The sequence below is a fragment of the Camelina sativa genome, chromosome 17 (genome assembly GCF_030686135.1).
Source record: "Camelina sativa cultivar CO46 ecotype springtype chromosome 17, ASM3068613v1".
Lineage (NCBI taxonomy): Eukaryota > Viridiplantae > Streptophyta > Magnoliopsida > Brassicales > Brassicaceae > Camelina > Camelina sativa.
Genome location: NC_141896.1, coordinates 1700834 through 1719195, shown reverse-complemented (window position 1 = coordinate 1719195; position 18362 = coordinate 1700834). Strand labels below are relative to the sequence as shown.

The window sequence follows — 18362 nt, the reverse complement described above, 5'->3', positions numbered from 1 at the left end:
CATTGAATATTTATTATTACTCTAGAAATATGTTTGTGAGTATTATTATTTTTATTTATATTATGTTGAAAAGACTATTTAAAAAGAAATTGTGTATCTAACACTCACAAATACGGAAAGAAAATCTTGTGGTCAGGCTTCCCTTACAAGGAGGGGAGTTATCAACTTATCATATAGTTTTTGAGACCCACATTAATTTTCACTACGGTTTTGAGATATCAAATTTTTCTTTACCAAGGTCGCAAGGTGTTTATTAGAAATAAAAATTAAATTAACAAAATATTTAGTTCATCAAATTCGTAATATCAAAGTATAATTTCATGATCTTTTCTAAAGTATGTCCTTTTAAAAACTAATCCCTACAAATTGGGAGATTCAATTATTGTGGTTTTGTTGAAGTGATCAAGAGAAAAAGGTTTTAGCAAACTTTTCCAAATGATAATTAGAATTTTTTCCGAAAAATCAATCTATTCTATAAATTAGAATTGTGTGTTAACCGTAATTGAATTCATTTAAGAATATAAGAACAGTAAAAGTAATAAAAGACAGTTATTCACTTATTTGAACCTCTTTAAATTTTAGATATGAAATGTGGACCTCCCATCCCATTATTATAATAATAATACTATACAGCCATTAATATTAATTGTGTACTTATATGTGATATACCAAATAAAATAATAACTTGATAATGAATTTTGAGCCTTTATTAGGATATTTAAATTTACTCTGCTGTTGCCCGTTGTCTCTTAAGCTGGACTTCCAATTTCTCACCGCTTAATTGGCGACCGTTCATTGTGGTGATAGCGTTCTGAGCAGCCTCTTGGGAGTTTGATGACCAAATTTTTTTTTAAGAAACAAAAAAAAAAAAAGAAGATAATGCAATAAATACTAGCCTCCAAGTTTACAAATGGGAACTATTTCTTTGTTTACTCAACAGAAAAAAAAAAAAAAAAAAAAAAAATTACCCACTAATCCAAAAACAAAATCATGGAGAGGAGTATTCAAAGGCTTGTGGAGGTTGTGGCTCGTCATCTACGGCCATAGCCGAGGTGGTTGTTGCTTGTTCGCCTTGTCCTGTAGCTGCCGCACCGTCAGCAGGAGATGCTGTTGAAGTTGGTGCATCAGTCAAAGACAGAACCTCAGGCTCATGAGGACGCAAGTCTCTTAGAAGGACAAACCCTGATGGAGCTAACTTCACCGGTACATATCTAGTTTCCTCCATCAATTTTATGTATTTCTCCTGTGAAGGGACTACACGAGCAGGGTTCACTAGAATCTCAAACGTCGCTTCTGGCTCAACCTTCTTCTCCACTGTTGTAGCTGTGCTATCAACCTGCCAGTAACATACAAATATGATCAAAACTCGAGACTGACAGATTTATCATACGAACAGCATTGGACAAAGTAGAAAATGTTAGAGAAATTAATTTCAATTCAATCAGATAGGATCATCATGATCATGAGACTGTATGTGTTCACGAAACTACCATTGGCCATAACAGAAACTTACTACTCTTGAATTGACCTTTTAGACGAAGATGTTTTTCCGCAAAAAAAAAAAAAGACGATGTTGGGAATAAAATTTGCATTTTACCTGCATAGAGTCTGCTTCCTTCTCATCTGACGCTGCTTTTCCTTTTCCAGCATCGTTGCCAGACCTTTCGGCATTAGCTTTCTGCTCTGCTTCTTTCTTAGCCCTAGCTTTCGCTTTGACTGAGGTTGAGAGCACAGCAGTTGGTAATTTGGCAGCGGTGTTGGCAGTAGCAACCGTGGTTGGTTTTGGATACTCGAACAAAGATGGTTTTGCGTGCGACATGAATTCAAACTTCGGGACTTTGAGATCGTAGTTCAAACCGATGAACGCGGTTGGTGAGAACGCCAAGCTTATGAAGTAAATCAATGGGTACCAATACCAAAACTGGCTAAAGACAGCGAGGCCAATGACCGCAGTGACTTTGTCATGTTTTGTCTTAGAGAGCAGTCTTATCGTCACATTCCTTCCACCAGCATCAAGAATACCTGAAGCCAAAATTGCTCCCATCTTGCTCATTGTATCTTCATGCTTGTCAAGTATTATCTTCTCAAGTTGACGCCTGCAAAAACACAGACAAATTTAAGTCTTCAGAAGGGAACTATTTCCTACCTCCTATTGATGAAGAGATCAGAACTTTACTAACCTAAATGCTCCAACACGAGAATCGCTTGCTTCACTAATTTGGACCATCACCATCGCCATGGCAATCAGAGCACCTTGACGAACAAAGTCCACCACATCTGATGTAAGTGGCTCCAACAAGGATATTGCCTCACTCAGGCCAGTGCCTGCACAAGAGATGCCAACTGCAAGAGCTGCGCCATAGCGGACATGCGGATTGTACGACTCAGAAAGAAGGGATACAATACGGGGAGTCTACAGTTTAGATATTGTGTAACCAGTTAATAAGTGTAAGCGAGCACAAGAGCCCTAAAACACTAAAGAAATGGACTTTAGCGTCAAAAATTTATTGAGATAAAAGGAATATGGAGTACCTGCTCTGGATCAGAGTATAAGACAAATCCAAGTGCAAGAACAGCAGTCCTCCTGACATCGTCACTCACATCAGACACGGCAAAGTGAAGGAGTTGGCGGATGGCTTTGTTGTTAGCGGTTCCACTGTAAGCCAATGCGAGTGCATACATTCCACCGTAACGGATGATAGGATCTTGATCTCTAGTCATCTGCTCAATCAATGTATCTGCTCCCTCTTCTCTACCATATACTGTGAGAGCTATTCCTAGAGCCAATCCCCTGAACATAATATAAGATGTTTGTTACTTGAAGACTTAAAGAAATTATCATGCACCCACACACAACAAAAAAAATCATCTTCCAGACTTGAAATTACCTTATTATCTTCTCATGCTGAGTCTCGTGAGCATAAGCGAGCATCTCACTTGCCTTATCAGTTGCAGTTCCAACCAACAATAGACCCATGCTAATGCCGGCAGCTTCACCAGCAACAGCACTGTCAGTGTAAAGCACGCTTTTGATATCATCATATATGTCTTCATCAGCTGTCCCAAGGGCAGCCAAACCAAGACCTAAACAAGCTCCATGTTGAATAACCTGCAATCATATTTCTTTTTGATGAAAATCAAATCTAAACAAAAGACTAACTTTTTGGTGACAGAATGAAAGACTATCCAGAAGAAAGATATAGCCAATTACCTCAACACTAGTGCTGCGTAGGCTATCACGAAGAAATTGCTTGATTCCCTCACCATGGTTGGCATGAATAAGGCCAAGAGCATATAAAGCACCACCTTCGGAATAAGGACTCCCACCACCACCTGCTCCTCCCTGAGGCAAGTATGGAGCCATCAGTGACCTGCCTTGTTGTAAGTGACCACTATGAATAACACCTAATCCTGCTGTAGCACTAAACTTCGCCCAATTGGTGGCCCTGCTTAGCCAATCCTGCCAATTCAAAAAAGATTGGAAAAGAAAAGAAGAATAAATTCTATGCCATATCGTTATCGTTGAAACAAGTGCAAAAAAATGATAGTGAAAGTAAAATTTACCAAATTCTCCCTGAGGAAAGTGTCAACCGTCGTTCCAGCATGCATTATAGCATTAGCATATATTGTAGCACTGTGACATACACTGTTCCGCATCTCAACGGACTGTTTTATTGTCTTCAGGATTAGCAAGTCCGATCTACAGACAAAAAATGGTTATTGCTGAAGCATGTTACTATCTGGAAGAAACGACTCAAGAAAAAAATATCCTTTCAAGATATTAAAAGGGAAATTAACTGCCTCACTTGTTATGGCTGTAAAGAAACTGGAGGGTCAGCTGTATTGATGTCTCTCCAGATAAAATTCCCTTAACCTTTGTTAACCTCTCAGCATACACAGCGTCAGCAGGAATCGTTTCATGCACAATTGTCTGAGATGGAGTGTCATCCGCCATCTGGACATCCTCTGCATTGTTCTCATTTTGAGCAGTAGAAGTCTCAACGGCTTGAACTGTTTCTACAGGACGGGTCTTGGGTGCTGGAAGGCGGTCTCTCACACTCATGAGAAATGCCTGGTGCTCATTCTCTACGAGATCGAAAGCGATTTGCAAAGCCAATAAAGCATCATCCTTACTCTCTGAGCGAAGAAGCTTCTCCAATATGCTCGCAACACCTTGTGGTTCATCCAAAAACATAAGGCATTGACAAATGCTCAAATAATCAGGAGAAGCCAGCTTCTGGTAGACATTAACAAGTAACCGAAGAACCTGCACAAATTAAACAACGTAAGGATGGTATCATTTGCAAATTAACAGTAAACACAAATTACCTACATAAGTGTTTTGAGTTACGACATAAACGAAGATACAATATAAGGTCCGCATGACCGTTATATTAGCAAGGAAAGATAAACGAACATGTATCCTAGTCAACTCATAGTATCATAAACATATTACACTTGTTAAATTCTAGTTCTGTGGCCAGTACACTCACCTCATGTCTATATTCTCTGTGGTTAACAAAAGAGTGGGAAACATTGATGCAGTAAGATAATGTTCCCTGCACATTTTCACTCTTTACAATCGCTTCTTCCAACTTATCCAATCTCCGACATTCTATAGCAATGCCCATGGCTTGTTGATACTTTCCGTCAGTGATACATCTGCAAAACAGAAAATCATGTGAGTAAAATTAAATAACAAAGAGGAGAGTCAAAAAGTAATTAAATTAGGCATCCCATACTTGTCTAGCATTCGTTCAACAATGGCCTCCAGTCTCGGGTCAATTTCCACAGCCTCACTTGACTCGACTGCCTTGGATCTGAGAATAGCATACTCATCTATTGCTTTAGCTGAAAGCGAAAACAGAAGCTTATTAGTGAATTTATCGGAGCAAAATCTTATAAAAAGAAAGACGGATGTGCGAAGCTTATTAGTTACAAATGATAGCTGATAGAACGATATATGTGCAAGTATTATTAGTTAGAAAAATATGTGGTCTGAAACACTAAACTATTTGCTTAATACATACTGCATTTAGCTTGACTTTATGTATGTTATGGTCAAGAATATCCAAGCTACTGTTTACTGTCATCATAGGTCTAGGAAGAAAAAAAGAAGAGAGGAGAGCAACAAGCTTCAATATCCTTACCAAGTAGAGTATGAACATAATCAGAATCCTCGGAAACATCAAATAAGGATCCAGCTCCAAGGGCATAGGACAATGAATCGTTAAGTTCACCCAAGTAATAGAAAACCTGAGATAAGAAAAAGATAACAATCAACATTAGGAAACAAGAGAAGGTCAAAGCTCTACCAGCTTTTACGAGAAACAACCATATAATGCATTCGTGTAACTTTCACAAGTTCCTCTACTAACAGATGTGACCAGTATATATATACAACAAGTCATCGTGTTAAGTTAAATAAAAAGCTAAACTGTACCTTGGAGACCAACAATGCAGCAAGCTGTCGTTGATGCTGATCAAACTCTTCATCTTCGTACAAGCTCTCTCTACCAAAAAAAAAAAAAAAAAAAAAAGTCTCAGAATCAAGATATCAAGCAGCACATAACAGTGTAAGATCTCGAGCTAGAAGAATGAGAAAAGTACAGTAGATCCACAACTTTCAAAGGGAACAAAATAAATACATCGTGTCAGTAACGGAGCCGTACTTAAGTCAGATAAACACAATGGGTCCATTGGCATTAAGAAACTGTCCATGACTGACCAAAAAAAACTTAGAATTGCAAGAATCCTAAGTCCTAAAATAAGAAAAAGCAACCCTAAACCCCAATAGCTTTACCGCAAACAGATCGACTGAAGTAAACAAGTAAAACCCTAAAAAATAAGAAGAAAACAAAAGCTAAGGAAGAGAGAATTACATGATGGGAACACTGGTGGAGATCTCGGGCCAAAATTGGTCAACCAATCTGTTGAGATAAGAGAGAGCGTGAAGTTTCAAGGAAGGATGGGGTTCATTGAGCATTGCCAGTAACCCACCGGCCGAACTAACCATAGCGGCGGCCGCCATTATCCTAATCGGAAGTCAAGAAAGAAAAAAACCCTAGCGGTGGAGAAGAGCTGATCAGACGCAGGAACAAGAACCGAGCTCTCGATCGAGGGAAGGGAAGGTCTCAGAACTAATTTATCGAGAGAGAAAGACTTCACTTTTCTGAATAAATAAGTAAATAAATATAAAATCGAAACTTATCGAAATATTAAGGATACTTACCCAACAAGTCAAGTTATTTAATCAATGCCCCTAAATTTTATTAAGATTACACTTTCACCCCTAACATATATAATGTGCGCCACATTATAATTGTTTATTTAATGGACCTTTCAAACGGCCCATAATACAATACCGCCTTTTAGTTTCGCAATGAAAATACATATAGATTTTTGTAATAAGGTTTGTTTTAACTATTGTCCATAATACATAACTCTTGTCCAATTCCAAACTCTTGTTGTTGGTGTTGCATTTGGTCTGATAGATAATGATCAATCAATTTCCCTCAGCTTAGGTTAGTGATCGATGAGCTAAATTTTTGCGAATAATCAAAACATGTGTGCGATGTTGTTTGGCTAAAGAGTGTTAAACGTGGACACTAGTTTTTCCAAAATCGGATCTTGAATTTGTCGTTACATCATTTACGTTTGGAATGGTTTTAGATGTTCTGTAATCTAGCAACTGAAGAAATCTCTAAAACCGACTGATCAACTTCACGGATCTTAAGTATGTATCTCTTGTCATGGTAATCCCCCATCATTTGCTCATGTTTATTATATAATGAGAGAGGAAAACATACATTATTTGGTTATTATATATACTCTCCATGGATGGTGTAAGAACTAAATTCTTGCTCTGAGAGAGAGAGATTGAGAAGAAAAACAAAACTTTATTTGTTTGTTTGAAAGTAAGCATATATGAGAGGGTTTCTGGTTTGCATCATTGATTGATGAGACACCTAAAAAAAGCTAACCTCACAAAAGTAAATGAAATCACATTTTGGGGTCTCAATATTCCGTAAAATTGGCATGGCCTGTCATCCAAAAGATTAAGCCACCAAATTTGGCTACATCATTTTCTTCTCGAGTCGAATATAATTATATTCTACTTGATATTGGGCTTGTTCGTTTGGCTGCCGCAGGTACCTGCGGCTGCGGCAGACGTAGGTATGGTTGTTCGTTTGCTTGCCGCAAGTACCTGCGTCATGACGCTGCGGCAAACGCTGCGACCTGCGTCTAATATTTTTAAACGTTGTTTCAATTCAGCAGTTAAAAACATAAACGCAGCCGCTGCCGCTGCCGCAGCCGCCAGCGTCAACCAAACGAACAAGCCCATTTTCTCTTAGACAATACATATACACACACACAAACTCAAATTTTGGCTTCTTGTTTTGGCCAAAACATTTTTTGTTAATGGCCTTTAAAACCTCTAATAATTATGAGATATGATCAAAATAATTCAATGAACTATATATAATAATTGTTGTCATAGGTTCCCCAATTCTTCAACTATATTTTGCATCATACTTTTTTCTCTTTATTGTGTTGGATGAGATCAATATGGCAGTTGGGCAGACGATTTAAGATAAAAATTTGACCAGTCACCGGTGAATTATATCATTTAACTGTTACTCAACAACAATTCAATTATATCCTAGTTGTTGTACAGGTTGAACCGGGCAGGTTTTGGTTTAATCTATACAGCTTGTTTCTTGCCATATCCCCATGGTGTTCACTCTGTTAATTGAAGGATTAGGGTTCATTTCATATATTTCCTCTGTGATTTTGATCGTCATTAGCCACACTGTAAACACGTTGATATCTTGAATCTCTTTCGTTTCATTTATCAAGAAAAACAAACAAACTGGAGTTGTCTCTCATAGGAAATAAACCAAGTGATCCGGTTTATTTAAGTCTACGTACAGTTGACGAAAAGTGATTATGCTATCACGATCTCTATCTAAGTCTCTCTTTATAAATACTACTCATGCAACAAGCAATGTCATATAAAACACATCCTCTTTCAATAGCCTTTAATAACAAACATTTTAAGTTTCCAATAATCATGGGTAAAATCGCCAGCAGAGCGTTTGTGTTTGTTTTGCTATTGGCTTTGGTCGCAGATTTTACTATGGGAGAAACAGAGTTGGGTGATGACAAGCACTTATTTCCTCACCCTCATCCTCGTCCTCTCCTCCACAAAGGTGGCATCTACAAGAAGGGCTTCAAAAAAGGCTTGGGCGACTTAGGCGGTGGAGGCGGCTTTGGATCAGGTGGCGGTTGGATTGGAGGCAGCATTGGAGGTTTTGGTGGTGGAATAAGCGGTGGATTTGGTGGCGGTGGTAGTGGAGCTGGAGGGGGAGGAGGATTCGGTGGCGGAGCTGGTAAAGGAGCTGACGATGGCGGATTCGGTAAAGGAGTTGACGGCGGAGTCGGTAAAGGAATTGATGGTGGAGCCGGTAAAGGAGCTGACAAGGGAGCTGATGGTGGAACCATTGGGGGAATCGTCGGAGGAACTGGTAAAGAAATTGGTGGAGGAGCCGGTAAAGAAGTTGGCGGAGGAATTGGCAGTGGAGGTCGCTGAGGATTTGATAAACCGTTGTGTGCATTGCCGAGGAGCTATAATAATCCCCATGCATGAATATTGTCATTTACGTAAACTAGTTCGTTAAAATTTAAACATATGAAATAATAACTGAAATGTCTGTCGTTTCCCTTTAATTTGTTTTCCACTTTTCCTCTTATATGATTGTATCTTGCTTCTTCGTGTAAATAAAATGGATAAAAAGATTTAAAGAAAAAAATACTATACATAGTAAGACTAGTTTTATATAGGAACTTTGAAGGCTTGTGCAATTATTAAATGGATATTAAAAAAAAAAGTATAGGTTTAACCGAGACCAGAAAAAACTAAAGCGGATGATACTAAAACAACTAACTTTAACAGTTCGAGAACGCTAGTACAAAAAACCGTTTCATGAGTTCATCTAAACCGATGGCGAAGAATGACTGGCTTACCAGGAAAATGATTCCAGAGATCCACCGGTTTGGAAGGGTAAAATGGTAAATATTTTACATTCGCCGGTGAGTTTTGAGAACCTTGTCAAGTAACTGAGGATTTGCAAACCGGACATGCTTTACTCCGTCCTAGCCACGGATCAATACACTGCACAGTTCATAAACAATTGTTGATTTTTCGAATTAATCATATCTAATAAGGGGGTTTTGACTCGAATCAGTAAAAAACTTACATCTTTATGGAATTTGTGCAAACAGGGGAGATGACGTATGGTGTCTCCGATCGTCGGTGTTTCCAGACAAATAACACAAGTTTCGTCATACTTATCAGTCTGCATATTATTACCCAAATATAACACCAAAGAGAAAGCTTTTTAGTAACCAAAATTTCGATATGAAAAAACTGTGTTGTACAAGTGAACCTTTTAGCTTACCTGAACTGTAGACTCTGGTAAGTCGTTAATGCGTTGAGTAGAAGCGCCGCCATGTCGATGGTTGTTTTCATCAAGAGCTAGCAGCATTTCGTAATCATCTCTGCATAAAAAATGGTTAAAACGATCAAGCTTCACATATTGAAGAATCATAGTAAAATAAGAAGACAAATATACAAGATACCATACTCGTTAAAGTCACGATCCATATGAAGAAGATTCCTATTGTTAATAGCATTCTCTAGTCCCTCCAAAAAATCCAATCTCTGCTACATTTAAAAGGGGTAAAGGATTATTAGCTTTGATACTAAATAAAACATCAGCGACATTAGGGATAAACATGGTTAAAGTAGTACCTCGTCAAAGCTCATATCATTTGAAAACCTGATATTCATAGCTCCGTCTAAAAAACCAGGTGCACGACCTAAACGATGACCTCGACCCCGTCGTGGTGCTCTTGGAGCACGAGCCTGTGGAGGATTCATACGCCTCCTTGAAGAATTTTGTTGTAGTCGTGCTTCCAGGCGACTTCTCCCACCAGGGTTTGCTGCAATCTGTAATTTATATTAATTGGCATTAAAACAGCGGGTAAGATATTCAAAATGAGCCTAACGCCAAGTGCAACTTTTGAAAAGAACTCAACAATGTTTGACAATGTTTAGTCTCGCCTCTAAACACAGCAAATCGAAAGAACCAGATTAAAAAAGCGCCAACACAGAAAAGTTTCTTTGTCCATCACTTACGGTACTAGAGCTTCGGGTATTACGAGTAGAAGAACGACTAGAAGAAGCACGGAAAGGATTCTCTTCTTGTTCCAACAACCTGGCTAAGTTTAAATCCATCTGTTCAAACGTATCAAGTCGAAATAAGAACCTTAGTTGATAAAAAAGGATGGAACATAAAGAAGACATCCAAAGAAAGGGAACTCGAAGATCTACCTGGTCATGTCTGATCAACCTCTCTTCTTGGTACAGCTCTTCTTGCAATTCACGGGCCAAAATCTCATCTGCTTCTATTTGTCTTACATTCAAATCAGATACACCGTTTTCGATATGTGTAGGAGATGAATCTTCAATTTCCAACACTTGAGTGTTGCGTCTTTGATGGTTCTGAATTCGTGGTGGCCTTGAATTAGATGGTTCCCCAGGAGATGTAATAACAGTAACTTCTGGCTCATTCGAAGCCCTTGAAGTAGTAATTCCATTTCTCCGCCGTCGTTGTTGTCTTGTTTCTCTTTCAACCACACCAGTTTCATGCACATCAAGTCCGGAAACAGAACTACAACTTCCGCGTGTGTCACTCTCACCCCTCTGATTCATTTCATGATCCATATTTAATTTCCGGTTACGCGTACTAACCCACCCCTCCGACCCATCTCTACTCGCCACCCTATACACAAAGAATAAAAACTCTTATAGCACCACATCCTTTTGATAAACCATCCATACAAACATCTAATATAAGAAGATAAAGGAAAACATATTACCTCCTACTCGAACTTTCTGGTCTTTTGCCTCTAGCTCTTCCCTGAATATCAGTTCCAGAAACAATCTCTCTTATGCCAATTGAAGTTGCAGTTTCAGGAGCTAGTTCCTGTTCAACACTGACTGTTTCCTTGGAATTAGTATCAGCAGCTAGCCTGGCTCTAGCTGCTATTCCATGTGGAGATATGCAGCCATGTCTAACTAATCTCTTAGTGCCTCTCTTCTGTTGTCTGTCACTGGAAAGGTCAATTGTTTCTCTATTAGAAACAGAGACACAATCTGCTTTTTCTTTACCCTTATTACTATTCCCAGGAGGCAGCGTAAAAGAGTTATGATCACCTCGTAAAGGAGAACAACCATTTATGTCTTCAGATGCAGCAACATGAGCCCCGCATGGATCAACGGAGATGGATTTGCCTTTATCCTTCTCAGCCGCTGGTCTCCTAAACAAAGAAGTGCCTCCTGAAGCACGCGAGCGAGTTAGCGAATCAGAACTTTCACGGTTATGACCAGTTTCGAGGATTGTTCTGGTTCTATCACTAATGTAATTACGGTACTCTTCTCCTTGATATCTCAATGGTGCTTCTGGAGAAGGTGGTCTTCTCTTAACCTCTCTAGTTCGTACCGGTCTATCTGGAGTATCAGGTATGGTGATTACCATGTCAAACTCAGTGTTCTCCATCCTGAAAAAATAAACAATTAAGAAATTGAATGCATTGTAAATTAGCAATGAGATGTAAATTAGTGTTTTAAGAAGATTCAAAACACAAAATCTCAGATTATAACTTGAAAGCAAACACAATTTCACCAAACGTTAAGAGCACACAAGAGAACTATTTCAATCGGAATTTGCAGAATTTTGTATGGACGTTTCTTCAAATTAATTATTATCTGAGGAATTAAGCCACGAAACTACCAGAAAAACGAAGATTCGTAGGAATTTGTTGATACACCAAAACGAGAAAAAAAATTAATCGTAGAGCACAAATCTGAAATACAAAAAGGAGATAGGAAAATTACCTGATTGAATGTGATTCGAAAGTGCTAACCGAAACGCTAGTTGTTCTATGAGGAGCAACTGCATCGATCAATCTGCCCTATCTCTCCCTCTTGCTCAATTGGGGGGGGGGGGGGGGGGGGGGGCGCAACGATTGGACCTCAGGTTATTCCGGGTCGGGTTAGGGGTTACTGGGTCGGGTTCTGGATCTCTAATTAGTGATGTTGGCTTACACAATTTAAACTGGGTTTAAGGTCCAATAAGTTGGGCTTCAGTTCCAATAAGTTGGGCTTGAGGTCCAATAAGAAAGATGCCTCTTTTTATTTAAATTGGCGGCTAACACAACTAAGCTGCGGTCAAATTACTCAAAGTCAATTTTGAATAGTATTCGTAAACAGTATATCCACTACACATATTTGCAGATAAGTCATTATTATTATTATTATTTGGTCATACGTGTAAAAAAAAAATAACAAGTTTTCAACAGGAAAAACTCTAATTAGAGACTATGTAAAATCTCCTAGTTGATATCTGCAGTTGGACGGATTTTATTACTGATATATCTTTCTCGTTTGTACAACAAAAATATAATTAGGTGGCTGATCAATGCTCATAATCAACCAGAAACTATTCAAATTTTTTTCTATTCTCCACTGTATTTACAGAGTTGTTTATTCAAAGATTTTGTACCAAATTCTAATATATAATAAAAAAATGTTAAAAAAAAAAACTCTAATTAGAGTCCAATCGTCTAATTTTATTATGTCATATTGTTAACAACTCTAAATATCATTCTTATTTTGATGTGGCTTCGAAATACTTAAAAATTTCAGCTTAATATTATCAACTAATGCAAACTGATATTAACAATTTGATTTACGGCATTGTTTCCCTTTCAACGATAAAATAGATTTTTCAAAGTCAATTTAATAGTATAGTTTAAAATTTGAAATAGGTATATATTGGAAATCAGTTACATACGCATTGAACGCACTCATGACTCATCATCAAGTAAGTTTGACAAAAATATAAGGACAAATGTACTTTTTTTCTTTTCTTTGGGATTTGTTTAATAGCAAAACTAAGAAAAACAAAAAACATAGTAGTACAATAAAATCATTTATTGGGATAATCAAGTCACCAATTGCCTCAAAACCAATTATTTTGGCCGTTTCTTAATGAATTATTCGAGGAAATATCTTCTCTCTCTCTCTCTCTTTTTTTTAGCTTCAATTTGGCTTTTTCTCTATCCAATATATATAATGTATACTATTAAAAGTAATATTATTATTAAAAAAAAACATTACTATTAGTATTTTGTTTGGTAACTAATTTCTAAGAATTTGTTTTGTTTCAATTCTAGTAAATCCGTTCTACATGATTTTCTAATATGTAATAATGCTAATTGTTTTATACTTATGACTTTTTAATAATAAAAATCTTGAGTATTGAATTCAATATATTCATTCATTAAATTGGGAGAGAGGAGGTAGCTAGCTTTTAACGGTTATGAAATCTAACTAGTAAAGTTGTTTTCAAGATTCCATATGTAAGCTTCCCGACCGAGACTTTGAACCTTCCCATTTGGAGAGACAGACAGCCAAAAGGAACCGTGTCCATCTTCGGTTCCTCTGCCTCTCTCTCTCTCTCTCTCTCTCTCAAGAAAATTTATTCCTTTCTTCCACAACTTGGAAAAATCTTACACTTGTTGTACTTGTCTCTCTGCTTTAGATCTCTTCTTTCCACGAGACCAAATCTTCTCGGGTGGGTTTTCCCCGATCTGGGTCGGATCTGATTCCTCGGAAGCAACGAATCTCGAGGCTTCTTTTTGTGTTTTTTTTTTTTTTTTTTGTTGTTTTGGCTTTCGGGGAAAGGCTAAGAATCATTTGCTCTCTTCTCTACAGCGAAATAAAAAGAAAGATAACTTCCCCTTACTTGTGGTTGGTATCAGCAGCTCTTTGATTAGCTTTTCAATCCTCCGTCTCTGCTTCTTGATCTGGGTATATAAAAAAGTTTCCTTTTTTGGCAAATTTTTTCCTGGGTTTAGGATTTCCAATTTCGATTTGTTTTCGGGTTTGTTGAATGATTTGAATTTCGATTCCTAGTGTCTTATATCTGTTCAAAGCTGTCGGCTTTCCTCTAGCCACTTGGGGATTTTGCTTGGGTTTTTGGGTTTTATCTCCAATTTTTCCAGATTTGTTTGCAATTAGGTTTATAAAATTGGTCTGTGTTGAAAGGGTTTTAGGTTTTTTAAGATGATGTAACAACTCGAGTTAGGTTTCTCTTTTTGAGTCTTTTAAAAAGCTTTTAGTTTGTTATATATCCCATCCCACTACTGAGAGATATGGCAAGCAGCATTGATGTTACCAAGTACGGTCATAGCCCTGTTCATCACGCTGTTGTCACCAGAGATTATGCTGGTCTCAAGAAACTGTTATCCGCTCTTCCAAAGATGCGTGACCCTTCTGAGGTTAAGAACGAATCAGCTTCTGTAGCTGAAGAGACAAAAGCTGATTCAATCGCTTCTGTTATAGACAGGCGTGACGTCGTGAACCGAGACACGGCTCTCCATTTAGCTGTAAAGCTCGGTGATGAGACCTCAGCTGAGATGCTTATGGCATCAGGTGCTGATTGGAGCTTGCAGAATGAGCATGGATGGAGCGCATTACAAGAAGCTATTTGTGGTAGAGAAGAGAGGATCGCTATGATCATTGTGAGGCATTATCAGCCTTTGGCTTGGGCTAAATGGTGCAGGAGGTTGCCTCGGCTTTTGGCTACGATGCATAGAATGAGAGATTTCTATATGGAGATCACTTTCCATTTCGAGAGTTCTGTTATACCTTTCATTTCTAGGGTGGCGCCTTCGGATACTTATAAGATTTGGAAGAGGGGTGCTAATCTTAGAGCGGATATGACATTGGCTGGTTTTGATGGTTTCAGGATTCAAAGATCAGATCAGACTATACTGTTTCTTGGTGATGGGTCTGAGGATGGTAAAGTTCCTTCTGGTTCTCTTCTTATGATTTCACATAAGGATAAGGAGATTATGAATGCTTTAGACGGCGCTGGAGCTGCTGCATCAGAAGAAGAAGTTCGCCAAGAAGTGGCTGCAATGTCCAAGACAAGCATTTTCAGACCCGGGATCGATGTTACTCAAGCTGTTCTCTTCCCGCAGTTAACATGGAGACGTCAAGAGAAGACAGAAATGGTTGGGCAATGGAAAGCTAAAGTGTATGATATGCACAACGTAGTTGTTAGTATAAAATCAAGAAGAGTACCGGGTGCGATGACCGATGAGGAGCTTTTCTCAAACATTAATCAAGAAAACGATACAGAAAGCGAGGATCTTGGAGATATCTTGACGGAAGACGAGAAGAAGCAGCTGGAGTTAGCGCTCAAGTTGGATTCACCGGAAGAATCTTCTAGCAGCGAGATTTCTCAAAAGCAGAATAGTTGTTCTTTCGAGGAGCGAGAGATTCCAGTAACGGATGGAAACGGGTATTGCAAACAGGAGAAGAAAGGATGGTTCAGTGGATGGAGGAAACGAGAGGAAGCGCACAAACGAAGTAGTGTTCCTCCAAGAAGTTCACTTAGTGTAGATGAGAAAGTAAGCGATCTTCTTGGGGACGATGATTCTCCATCTCGTGGAGGAAGACCGATAAAACCTGGAAGACACTCAACGGTTGAGACTGTTGTGAGGGACGAAAACAGGGGATTAAGAGATTCATCAAAAGCAGCTTCAACATCAGAAGGCAGCGGAAGTAGCAAGCGAAAAGAAGGAAGCAAAGAGAACGAGTACAAGAAAGGGCTTAGACCAGTTCTTTGGCTTTCTGAGAGGTTTCCATTACAGACAAAAGAACTTCTTCCATTGCTCGATATCCTTGCAAATAAAGTCAAAGCAATTCGGCGTTTGAGAGAGCTTATGACTACGAAACTACCTTCCGGAACATTCCCAGTCAAGGTCTGTTCTGTTTTATATAACCTTCTGTGATCAGAATCATCATGTTAGTCCAACTAGTTACTAATTTCATTTGGATTTGTTTTTGTTTACTGCAGGTTGCTATTCCGGTGATTCCTACGATTAGAGTACTTGTTACATTTACAAAGTTTGAAGAGCTAGAAGCTATTGAAGATGAGTTTGTCACGCCACCATCAAGTCCCACTTCTTCAGTTCAGAACAGTCCTAGAGAAGAAACACAAAACTCATCAGCCTCATCCTCCTCATGGTTTCAGTGGATCAAAACACCGAGTCAGCGTCCATCAACAAGCTCGAGCTCTGGAGTTATTAATATCGGTAAAGCCGAGAACGATCAAGATCCATTTGCAATCCCAAGGGGATACAACTGGATCACATCTGAAGAGAAGAAGAAGAAGATCCAAGAGAAGAGTAAGGCTAAGAAGGGTAAGTCAACTCAGATCAGCTGAAGGAGTAACACAAGTAAGAAGAAAGATCTCTGAGAACATAAAATACTGAAATAGGAAAAATCTAGCGGATTATATTACTACTGGAAGAAAAAGAAAAAACAAATGGAACTTTTTTCCTGGTTCTTGTACTAATAAACCAGGGAAAAAACAGATTCAATTTAAATATATAGTGGGTGGGGGAAATTGAGGAATGATGTGGGTTAATGTTGTTGTGACTTTATTTATATTTGCTTATGATTCTTTCTCTTTCTTTTGGTATTAATCGTTGCATATGATTATTATATATATATCTTGAAATAAGCTGCAATTGTTGGTATGAGATCAAATCAAATTTCTCTATTTCTCAAGTGTCTTGAGTTCCTAGGTCACTTTTACTTAATGATGGGTTTACGAAACAGTCTACTAGAATCAACACACAGTTCAGAGGCAGTGCTAATGAGAAAGAAAAACACAAAATTCAAAAGGGATAAATAAATGTCACTGGATTATACAGACACCACAATATTTTCTTTTAGAATATCCTGCATGTTCTCCGTCCTCGGATGCGCTGCAAAATAAATTCCACAAAACGCATGTTAAATGTCATTTTTACCGGATCAAGGTAAACCGGTAATTAACGGGTTTCCTAATAACCAAAGTTAACTAGCTGAGTTACAAAATCAAATCCATCATCCAAAAACAGAGTAACTTTTGTATGTCTAGACTTAGTTTACCTAAGCTCAAACTCTTGAACATGGGCAATATCTTTACCGTGGGCATCAGGCCAGCTTACTTTCCTCTGATCCACGCCTTTCTCCGCCTCCGTTTTGATCTTGAGGTTGCTTTTGAGACGGCAAGGCTCGCTGGAGACGGCGATGCAGCTTCTTCCGATGTGTCTCTTAGGTGGCTGATGTTGTCGCCTCCGTCTTCCTCCTCCTCCTCCTCCTCGGAAGCCAAGACGACCAGCATCTTCGACTTTTGTGCTCGATTTATTAATAATGTCGTCGGAACAAGTAGTTCTTGACGGTACGTAACAAGACCGGACCAAAGCCGTACACTTTTCTCTTGTTGATGTCGCCAGGTGGTTCAAGTTAATGACCTGATTTCGATCCAAACCCGTCCCGTAGTACTCAGTTGAACACAAACTAGACAGAGAACCTCTCTTAACTAAGACAAAAGAGATTTATCAAACAAAAGACAAAAAAAAGAACTATGTTTGTAGTTTGTGTGATTAAGGTTGTAAGATGATGCGTGGAAGAAAATGAGAGATGGTAATGAGAAGAAAAGGCATGAGGAAAAGGAGAAAGAGAGTAATTAAGTGTTAATGTTTTGTGGGTTTAGGCAATGATGCATTTTTGGCATATGGGATCGCTTTTGTGGGGTTTCCAATTCTTGCTTTTCTTTTTTTTCAACATGTTTGGGGTTTCATTCAGGAAAAATATAAGTTGGTATTGGATCTTTAAACAAACAATGGAGAAGTTGGTCCAGATGAGCGTTCTACATCACATATCAAAGAAGCACTAGTTTAAATTCTATAAACTATATAAACCAAATTCAAATTTTCAATCATTGCCAATTATTAAAGCTAGCACAAAACCCATAAATTTTGTAGAGTAACGTTAGCGACTTAGCTCATCATCTTTATAATGTGCCTATAATATACAAAATATTAAATATGGATGTATATACATATACATGCTATCATTAAAAAATGTCTAAACTGCATAATCATATAACATTTCAATTACCAACTGTTTACACCCAAAGAAAAGTTTCCATTTGGTTTGTTTGCATATCTTATCCATGTGTCATTCTGTATATAGCACTAAACATATCATGTATTTGTTGTATACACTTGATGCTTGGTATATCAATATATTATATACACTGTACAACTTACTTATCTTTTTTTTTCTTGTGTGTGCAACGCACATCTTACTATATTTAGTAATAGTATATAGTATATACAGGGCTGAGTATATACACAAATATAAAGATGATGAAGGTATATGTTGTTAT

The 18362-nt window shown here is 38.1% G+C and overlaps 5 protein-coding genes across 12 annotated transcripts; 2 read left to right on the top strand and 3 right to left on the bottom strand.

Annotated features, from left to right (window-relative positions):
• Positions 1–863: 863 nt before the first annotated feature.
• Positions 864–6212, bottom strand: LOC104754625 (26S proteasome non-ATPase regulatory subunit 1 homolog B). Its single transcript, XM_087493796.1, has 13 exons — positions 5883–6212; positions 5444–5513; positions 5151–5256; positions 4743–4851; positions 4494–4662; positions 3807–4267; positions 3565–3700; positions 3212–3460; positions 2889–3109; positions 2533–2791; positions 2181–2413; positions 1598–2096; positions 864–1336 (listed from the first exon to the last, which is right to left on the bottom strand). The coding sequence occupies exons 1-13, from the start codon at positions 6029–6031 to the stop codon at positions 989–991; spliced, it is 3009 nt and encodes a 1002-aa protein (XP_087349922.1). The 5' UTR covers positions 6032–6212; the 3' UTR covers positions 864–988.
• Positions 6213–8006: 1794 nt separating this feature from the next.
• LOC104754623 (uncharacterized) lies at positions 8007–8813 on the top strand. The gene has a single exon (XM_010476844.3). It carries the CDS (start codon positions 8009–8011, stop codon positions 8591–8593), a length of 585 nt encoding a protein of 194 aa, XP_010475146.2. The 5' UTR covers positions 8007–8008; the 3' UTR covers positions 8594–8813.
• LOC104754624 (uncharacterized) lies at positions 8014–12239 on the bottom strand. 7 transcript variants are annotated; one of them, XR_015585696.1, is made up of 11 exons: positions 11963–12050; positions 11282–11625; positions 10945–11178; positions 10397–10847; positions 10202–10300; positions 9815–10012; positions 9648–9724; positions 9462–9561; positions 9261–9359; positions 9028–9175; positions 8014–8628 (listed from the first exon to the last, which is right to left on the bottom strand). XR_015585696.1 is itself a non-coding variant. In XM_087493795.1 (10 exons), exons 4-10 carry the CDS (start codon positions 10787–10789, stop codon positions 9113–9115), a joined length of 1029 nt encoding a protein of 342 aa, XP_087349921.1. In that variant the 5' UTR covers positions 10790–10847; positions 10945–11178; positions 11282–11625; positions 11963–12058; the 3' UTR covers positions 8858–9112. The 7 variants fall into 7 exon arrangements, 4 of the variants coding, with proteins under 4 accessions (XP_087349921.1, XP_087349920.1, XP_010475148.1 ...); XR_015585694.1 differs by having other exon boundaries at positions 9648–9727; positions 10945–11625; positions 11963–12149; XR_015585695.1 differs by having other exon boundaries at positions 10945–11625; positions 11963–12149.
• A 1077-nt stretch (positions 12240–13316) lies between these two features.
• LOC104754622 (uncharacterized) lies at positions 13317–16622 on the top strand. The gene is made up of 2 exons (XM_010476843.3): positions 13317–15900; positions 15996–16622. Exons 1-2 carry the CDS (start codon positions 14284–14286, stop codon positions 16362–16364), a joined length of 1986 nt encoding a protein of 661 aa, XP_010475145.1. The 5' UTR covers positions 13317–14283; the 3' UTR covers positions 16365–16622.
• Positions 16623–16680: 58 nt separating this feature from the next.
• LOC104754621 (uncharacterized) lies at positions 16681–17457 on the bottom strand. 2 transcript variants are annotated; one of them, XR_015585693.1, is made up of 2 exons: positions 17078–17457; positions 16681–16911 (listed from the first exon to the last, which is right to left on the bottom strand). XR_015585693.1 is itself a non-coding variant. In XM_087493793.1 (2 exons), the coding sequence occupies exon 1, from the start codon at positions 17310–17312 to the stop codon at positions 17133–17135; it is 180 nt and encodes a 59-aa protein (XP_087349919.1). In that variant the 5' UTR covers positions 17313–17457; the 3' UTR covers positions 16681–16911; positions 17115–17132. The 2 variants fall into 2 exon arrangements, 1 of the variants encoding a protein (XP_087349919.1); XM_087493793.1 differs by having other exon boundaries at positions 17115–17457.
• Positions 17458–18362: the final 905 nt, after the last annotated feature.

Coding starts and splice junctions, on each gene's coding strand:
- LOC104754625 (XM_087493796.1), bottom strand. CDS start 6,031: ATGGCGGCCGCCGCTATGGTTAGTTCGGCCGGTGGGTTACTGGCAATG. Junction 2,792..2,888: donor CAGCATGAGAAGATAATAAG/GTAATTTCAAGT, acceptor TATTATGTTCAG/GGGATTGGCTCTAGGAATAG. Junction 2,414..2,532: donor TATACTCTGATCCAGAGCAG/GTACTCCATATT, acceptor TCTAAACTGTAG/ACTCCCCGTATTGTATCCCT.
- LOC104754623 (XM_010476844.3), top strand. CDS start 8,009: ATGTCATATAAAACACATCCTCTTTCAATAGCCTTTAATAACAAACAT.
- LOC104754624 (XM_010476845.2), bottom strand. CDS start 11,624: ATGGAGAACACTGAGTTTGACATGGTAATCACCATACCTGATACTCCA. Junction 10,848..10,944: donor CCAGAAAGTTCGAGTAGGAG/GTAATATGTTTT, acceptor CTTTGTGTATAG/GGTGGCGAGTAGAGATGGGT. Junction 9,562..9,647: donor ATGGATCGTGACTTTAACGA/GTATGGTATCTT, acceptor TTTTTTATGCAG/AGATGATTACGAAATGCTGC.
- LOC104754622 (XM_010476843.3), top strand. CDS start 14,284: ATGGCAAGCAGCATTGATGTTACCAAGTACGGTCATAGCCCTGTTCAT. Junction 15,901..15,995: donor CCGGAACATTCCCAGTCAAG/GTCTGTTCTGTT, acceptor TGTTTACTGCAG/GTTGCTATTCCGGTGATTCC.
- LOC104754621 (XM_087493793.1), bottom strand. CDS start 17,312: ATGCTGGTCGTCTTGGCTTCCGAGGAGGAGGAGGAGGAGGAAGACGGA.